At 38.5% G+C, this 8005-nt stretch overlaps 1 protein-coding gene across 1 annotated transcript; it reads left to right on the top strand.

The window, feature by feature from the left end:
• Positions 1-2510: 2510 nt before the first annotated feature.
• Positions 2511-6406, top strand: LOC128540861 (ankyrin repeat domain-containing protein 9-like). Its single transcript, XM_053510849.1, has 2 exons — positions 2511-3344; positions 6395-6406. The coding sequence occupies exons 1-2, from the start codon at positions 2511-2513 to the stop codon at positions 6404-6406; spliced, it is 846 nt and encodes a 281-aa protein (XP_053366824.1).
• The last annotated feature ends 1599 nt before the right edge of the window (positions 6407-8005 follow it).

Raw genomic sequence — 8005 nt, forward strand, 5'->3', positions numbered from 1 at the left:
CAGATATGTCAAAACCCAAATCCTGCTCCCAGGTTTGTTTAAGAGAATTGAGTGGAGATGGGGTAAGGGAGGATATTTTATAATAGATACTGGATATCAGTCGTCTCTGACCTGGGTCCAGAGTAAGAATTGAATCGAGTTCCGATTCAGGGGGTCGATTAGGAAAATGAGGAAACAATTTTTGAATGAAGTGCCTTACTTGAAAAAAGCGGAAGAGATGGCTATTAGGGAGGTTAAATTTAGTTGATAAAGAAGAAAAAGAGGTAAAAATATCGTTTTCATAAGGGTCATTTAAAGTACGAAGGCCCTTATTTGCTCAAATGTCGAAAGTACGGTCCAAAAGAGATGGTGGGAACAAATGATTATTTAAGATTGGCATGTTAATAGACGCTTTGTGGAGGCCAAATTGTTTTCTGAATTGAAGCCAGATCTTGATGGTATTAGTGACTACTGGGTTGCGTGAGATTTTGTGAAGCTCAATAGGAAGCTGTGAGCAGATATTAGAAGGCAGGGAATGAGACGAGGATACCTCTATATGTAGCCAGGGCGGGGTAGTGACACAACCCTTATGGTCTACCCAATAAAGCAGTTTAATAATATTGCAGGCCCAGAAGTAATGACGAAAGTTTGGAAGCGCTAAACCTCCTTCAGATTTGGAAAGTTGAAGCACTGATTTCCTAATACGAGCCGGTTTGTTACTCCAAAGGAACCCGTTCAATTGTTGATTGGTGAAAAAGGATTTATTAAGATAGACAGGGACATGTTGAAAAAGATACAAAAATTTTGGCAAAATAATCATTTTGATAAGATTCACACGGCCTATTAGAGATAAGGAGAGGGATTTCCAACGAGCAAAATCTGATTTACATTTATCCAAGAGTGGGGTGAAATTATTAGAAAACAAGTCTTTAAATGAATTGGTTATGGATATGCCCAAATATTTAAACCCTTCCAAGGCTATCTTAAAGGGGAATGAAGATGTAGGAAGAGATTTAGCTAAGTGGTTTACAAAAAATAGCTCACTTTTTTGGAAATTCAACTTGTACCCAGAACAATGGCCAAACTGGTCTAAAATGCATAATATAGCGGGGAGGGAAACTAAGGGGTCAGAAATGTATAATAACAGGTCATCCGCATAAAGAGAGAGTTTATGAGTTTGACCATGACGAATAATACCTTTAAATGCGTCACAACTGCGAAGCCAGATAGCTAAAGGTTCAATAGCTATATTAAATAGCAGGGGTGAGAGTGGACATCCTTGGCGTGTACCTCGTTGAAGTAAGAACTGCTGCGAGCGAACACCATTGGTGTGTATTGAGGCAGTTGGAACGGCGTAAAGTAATCGGATCCAAGAAATAAATTTAGGGTCAAATCCAAATTTGTCCAGTGCGAAGAAGAGATATTCCCATTCCACCCTATCGAACGCCTTCTCTGCATCCAGCGAAACTATAACCTCAGGAGTGTTGGCTGAAGGAGAGAAAAGAATATTAAGTAGTCTTCTAGTATTAAAAAAAGAATGTCTTCCGTATGTGAAGCCAGTTTGATCTGGAGAAATTATAGATGACATAACATCCTGGAGGCGAAGGGAAAGAACTTTGGCTAAAATCTTAAAGTCTACGTTTAACAAAGAGATTGGTCGGTAGCTAGCACAAGATGTGGGGTCCTTGTCCTTTTTCAGAAGCAAGGATATAGATGCCGAGTATAAAGTAGCCGGCAATTTACCAATTCGAAAGGAATCATTATACATCTTCACTAGGACTGGGGTTAACAAATTAGAGTATGCCTTATAAAATTCAACCGTAAAGCCATCAGGGCCTGGGGATTTTCCATTCTGCATTGACTTAATAGCTTCTTGGATCTCCTGAGGAGAAATGGGACTGCCTAGTTTTTCAGCTGCATCATTGCTAATTTTAGGGTAATTTAGTGAATTTAGGGGATTGGGAATATCTGTTAAATTTAAAGGATACTCGGATGTATAAAGGTTAGTGTAAAAGTCTAGAAAAATTTTGTTAATTTCGGCCGGGTCTGTAGTAAGATTACCGCTAGAAGAAATAATTCTTGGGATTACCCTTGATGCACTGGCTGCACGGGCCTGTTGGGCTAGTAATATACCCTCCTTGTCACCATGCTCGAAGAAACGTTGTTTGGTTTGTCGTAATTGTCTCTCTACCTCGTGTGTCATTAGACAGTTATATTCTAATTGTAATACAAGCCTTTTTTTATATAGGACTGGAGAAGGGGAGGCGGCATAAGTTTCGTCGAGTTTAAAAAGTTCGTCTAAAATTTCCTGTCTCTTAGCCCTATGAGCCTTATTTAAATGTGAAGTAAACGAAATAATCTGGCCGCGGACAAAAGTTTTGAGCGCCTCCCATAAAAATTCACTGTTCATTTCAGTGGTGTCATTGTATTCCATGTAATTATTAATTTGTGTACGATTGTGACTTTTAACACTGACAGCCCAAAGGCGTTTTCGTTTCTCCGCGTAGCCTATATCTTCTCCTACCGCCTGGATGGCGGACCCGAACAAGAAGCGTGAGCTGTTTTACCGAGCTGTGTGTGACCATAAACCTGTGTGGATGCTGGAGGACATGCGCAAAATAGAAATCTTTAAGTGGGATCTTGACGGCTTTCAACAAACATACTCTCCATCCGAGGCGCTCCTGCTTACCATTCAGCCTGACCACCGAGCTTACGCACAATACTTGCTGAATAAGTTCTCATACGGCGCTCTTGCCATGCCAGGAGGGCGTTTTTGCTGCTGGCACTTGGTAGAGGCTGTCCACTTTGACAGGATAGACATTATGTCTCTCATCCTTCAGGTGGCACATAAAATGCCCTCTTCGCGCTCGTACATGGACGGAGAAGGATGCCTCCACAAGAAGGACGGCAAAACTCCACTCCATCTGGCTTGTGAACTGTCAAACTCAGAGGCTGTCCTACTGCTATTGGGAAACGGGGCTTCACCTCATCTTGAGGACAACAACGGTATGACACCACTGGATCTCACCCTCGAGCAGCTCTGGACCTCCAAAGAGAACACACATGCCAACGAGATGTGCCATAAAAGCCTGCTCATGTTCATGCCTCAGGTGAAGTTCGGAATGCAGAGCGCACTGCAAAATGATCCGCAGTGCTGGTCCAATGTTCTGGGTGAGGAGACTTTTAACTACCTAGTTGGGAGAAATCCAGGAACACTCTTCCTCACAGCTATGCAAAAAATCCTGTCTCAACTGCCTCCGCAAGAATTTCCACAAAGTCTGGAGAAACTGCCTATTCCAGCATCTCTGAAAAGCTTCACACAGTCCTTAACGCAGACCTACAGTAACACTGGCCACACACTGACGGTATGCTCGTTGTTTGACTGTTTGTTTTTCCTTTTATTTATACTGTATTTAATTATCTGGCATGAATTTGACATGTAGTGTGTGTGAGTGAGTGAGGGGAAGAGAGAGAATGAAGGGAAGTGGGTGGAGTAGCATGAACTGAATCATCAAAACTCTCTTCCAGTTCTCTGATACTCTGCCTTTATTTTTTATTTTTGAATGACAATATTCACCCCCAAAAAATAAAACTATGCTGTACCCAATTTTTTTGATAAAACATTTTTACACTTAAAAACATTAAAATAAATCTTAAAGTTGTGAAATCGTGTAAAATATACTTCATGCATTGAGTACAAGTTGGTACAAAAAGTAAGTAGACCTGAATAACTTTATTTAGAGCTATGATGTACAAAATTGAGTAAATGTAATGAAAATCAGAAGTTAATGCAATGGTTACCCCAAGTAAAAATAAAAAGTAGAATAATTGAGTAGATATAATTAAAATGCAAGATAGAAGAAACTGAAAATTAGACTATTATTTAATGAACAAATGTGCTACATTTACTAAATATTTTAACTGAATTTAATTTATACTTCTCTGTCACAGAATTAATATATTACACTTAATTTTTTAAAATATATTTAGCCTTTAATCAAGGGGTATTTTAATTCAGGTCAATGTATCTAATGACACCAAATTATAAACAAAGAAACGACACACACATTACCATTTTAATTAAACATTTATTTGCCAAATTTGATAAGACATGAAATCTAAACTCAATCTGGTTTACTTTGCAAATGACATGTAACAAGATCATAAACAATGAGCTGAATTGATCTTATTAGTAAACAGTCTTACAAACAATACATCTGCCACAAACATTATACAGTTAACATGTGGAAAGTCGACTTTTGTATTAGAATCTAATGAGTCACATTTTACATCTGAAAGATTGCACACCTTCACACTTCAGTTTCCTGCAAACTGTGGGATCCATACAAATGTGTGTGCAGAACTTCTCAGGTCTTAAAGAAGCAATGACAGTCTAAATGAAGACAGGAGAGTGAATATCATTGACCAACAGTACCAGACTTCACTCCATAATGATCGAAATTCCTTTTGATGATGCAACAAATGTGCAGAGCTTACACCGCCATCCCATAAGCTGGCACCTAAAAAAGGAATTATAGCATACAAGTAAGTACAAGTGTGACTGTTACTATATACGTCATCATACTGATCTACAAGTGGTGTTCAAATCAAAGCGGGACTTGTGATGAAAATTCTCTGAAACAAAGACGAAAAACTGATTTAAATTTACAGAGTTCTTTGCTGGTAAAATTCAGGTGAACATTCCAGTGGAATGCTTTTACACTAAATGAACTGCTTTGATCACCAAAGGCGTTTTGTTCTTGCAGAACAATGTACAACCTCATATATAAAGAAATAAAGGGAGCTTTTACTCTAATAAGTTATTCTGCACAATCAAAGACATCCCTTGTACATGTCTTTGTCGCTTGTATAAACATGATACTGAACCTTATTTACGCATTACGATCAACTATATAACTTTTTATACTTTAGTTTATGGAAAATCTATTATATTCTAAGGGAAAACTTGTATATTCTAGATTTATTATAGGTAAAGTGAAATATTTCAAGCCTTGTTTTAATTTGTAATGGTTACAAATTTAATATTTCTGTAATATTTAAAAAGTTGACATTTACCTTGCTTTATCTCCATTCTAACTTGTGTTGGTGTTGGTGCTGTAAAAGAGATATAGAAAATATATAACGTTTCACACACACAAAAAATGTAAATGAGTTTTAGTTTCTTTTACTTACACATCAGAACATATATAACATATTTCACTGCAATATTTTAATTTCATATTACTTTCTTCCAATTACAATTCTGAAAGAAACGTTGTACTTTTACTAAATCTTTATATTACATAGCTTTAGTTACTAATACATTTCATAGCACATTTCTTTTATCAACAGCAAATTTAATAATGTTTAAGTACACTGTTTTGTTTGTGATGTACTTGCAGTACTTTTGCACTTCAAATACATTTTAGAACGTCATGTACTTATGACTTTAACTTGAGTAAAAAGTTTAAAGTTCTATTTTTTAAACAAAGCTATGCAGCATTATACTGCTAATCAAACTGTCTGCCTCTAGTGCTGTAAATCATTGCACTGGAGCTGTGCTGGACTCGGAGCTGTGCTGGACTCGGAGCTGTTGCTCTCTGCAGTGTTACTGCTCCTGGACGCACAGCTGATGCATTTACTTTTTCAAACAGTTTCCTACTGCTGCGTGGTCAGTGTTCATTCATGTTAAAAATACTCGCATACAGTAACACAAGGGCGTAGATTTCCCCTGCCACCCCCACCAACCCCATGTCTTTTTAATATGCTGCAAAATGCAATGTAAATGCACTTTACATTAAAGGGATCATCCAGAAACATGTTTCAGTAAATGTTAATATGATCTTTAGGGTCCTAATGAAAAGTTTGTAATATATTTAATAAAAAATTCTCAATGGTTGTGTAAAAAAAAACACTACTTTTAACTGGTAAAAACTAGCTCAGTTCTCAGCAACCTATTTCAGTGCATGTTCCTTTAAATACTTATGATCTCTGCTGAGCCCGCCCCTTAGTTCTGTGGGGCGTGTCTTTAGCCATGGGAGTGTAGTCCAGTGCGGGCAATGCTTTGGACTGCATTACCCACAAAGCCTCGCCCACAACGCAGTGCTTTGTGGGTAATGCAGTCCAAACTGGAAAACGCTGGATTATGGAGCCTGAGCCTGTTTTCTTAAGTAGTTTTTGGTTTGATTTAAATACGGAACCTACGCGGAAGTTTGTAATATCGCCTGACAACGCAGAAATTAAAAGAATGGACATGCATCGACTCGATTTGTCTTTCTCATCACTGCATGGGCATGAATTAACGGGCTGTTACGCTGCCGCGAGCAACAACAACAAAAGCGGAGAAACTTACCGAGAGAGATACGGACGCGATGTGTTTACTGATGTGTTTACATGACTTCTTAATCTTCGACAGACATCGTTATAAACCATCTAATGTAACAAAGGTAAACATAATATAGTTTTCCGACTACGTACACAGTTTGCAACTAGACAATCACCTTAATGCATTGTTTATTATAAACGGGCGATTAGGGATTATATAGAGACGGATGTACACAGAGAAGAAGCCATAACCATGTTCTATGAGAGTGTAAGTTAACTTACACTCCGCATTCATCGTGATTATTAGAAAAGGCGATCTGCAAACAGTCATAGAAAAAGAAATTACTCACTGAGCCTGGTGAAGATGAAGTAGGAACACCAAGCGTTAGTACAGATCCATTTTTTAGGAGCTGCTTCCTAGTAAAACCTGCTTTATATTGACCCGCGTTTATAAAGCAGTCTGGTGAAAAATGATTATCGCAATCATGAACGCATTTAGGTAAATTGGCGTAGACGTTAGCTTTATAAACTAAATTCAGCCACTGCGTCTTCAGCGGCTCAGATGTCGGTAGTGAATGACGACTGCTGTGTTCGCTATTACACCCAACAACTGTACACCACACTCGCTTAGGCGCCATTTTGCTCCAGCGGCGAAAAACAATGGCCGACAGCTTCTTCTCACTCGAGGCGGGTCTTTGCTAAAACACCAGTGTCAATCAACTAGTGTAGGAGCGGCCTCTTGTGGTGTGGCATCACATCGACAGGCATTTGCGATTGGCCTGATTTCAGAAGGGGCATGTTATTGTAATAAATGAAAAGAAAACCACTGGGCGGCTCTTTATCATCGTAGAGTGGTTGTGTACGCACTCTCCTAACACACAGTTCAGTCCAAACAGCTTAAAAAAGTGCATGTAGGCCTGTATGACCCCTTTAATACTAGCAATGCTTCGATTGATATTAATCCACTCGAAATGCAATTCATTAAGTTAAATTAAGGAGTAGTGTAATGGTAAAGGAATGTTTAATAATTGACAAAAAGATAGTTTAATAAAGACTATTCTTTATTGAGCCATAGTGCCATTGTTTTTCCTCCTTTGGAAGTCAATGTTTAACGGTTTTCAGCTTTTTTTCACAATATCTTATTTTGTATTCAACAAAATTAAGAAAATCATAAAAGTTTGGAACCACTTAAGGAGTAAATAGTGAGTAAAGTTTTTGGGGGGGATGAACAAAGCCTTTAATAGGCCTCACCTTTGACCCTAACTCTTCCCCTCTGACTGCACTAGTACCTGACAGGATTGCCAGCTGATGAAATAGGGTAACAAAAAAGTGAGACATGTCAGTTTAAAACTTTTGCCAAAAACACTTATGAATCACTTACATCCTCAGCCTATCACTCCGTATAATGCTAAATATTAGTATAATCAACATGTATAATACACACACATATTATACATTATAAATAATCAACATTTAGATTCACCTCCTGTGACCTTGCCTCTTGACCTGAACTACAACATGGCTGATCTGCTTCTGACCCCTAATAAAAAAGACATTGAGGGATTCCTTATGAGCATTGACAGAGAATGCCTCAGCCTATTATTGGTTGGACTTTCGGCTGCTCCCGGCAAGGGGTCGCCACAGCGGAATGCCCAGTCCGCACTACAACTTGGCACAGGTTTAACACCGGGTGCCCTTCCTG

Source organism: Clarias gariepinus, chromosome 14, assembly GCF_024256425.1.
Source record: "Clarias gariepinus isolate MV-2021 ecotype Netherlands chromosome 14, CGAR_prim_01v2, whole genome shotgun sequence".
Taxonomy (NCBI): Eukaryota; Metazoa; Chordata; class Actinopteri; order Siluriformes; family Clariidae; genus Clarias; species Clarias gariepinus.

Coding starts and splice junctions, on each gene's coding strand:
- LOC128540861 (XM_053510849.1), top strand. CDS start 2,511: ATGGCGGACCCGAACAAGAAGCGTGAGCTGTTTTACCGAGCTGTGTGT.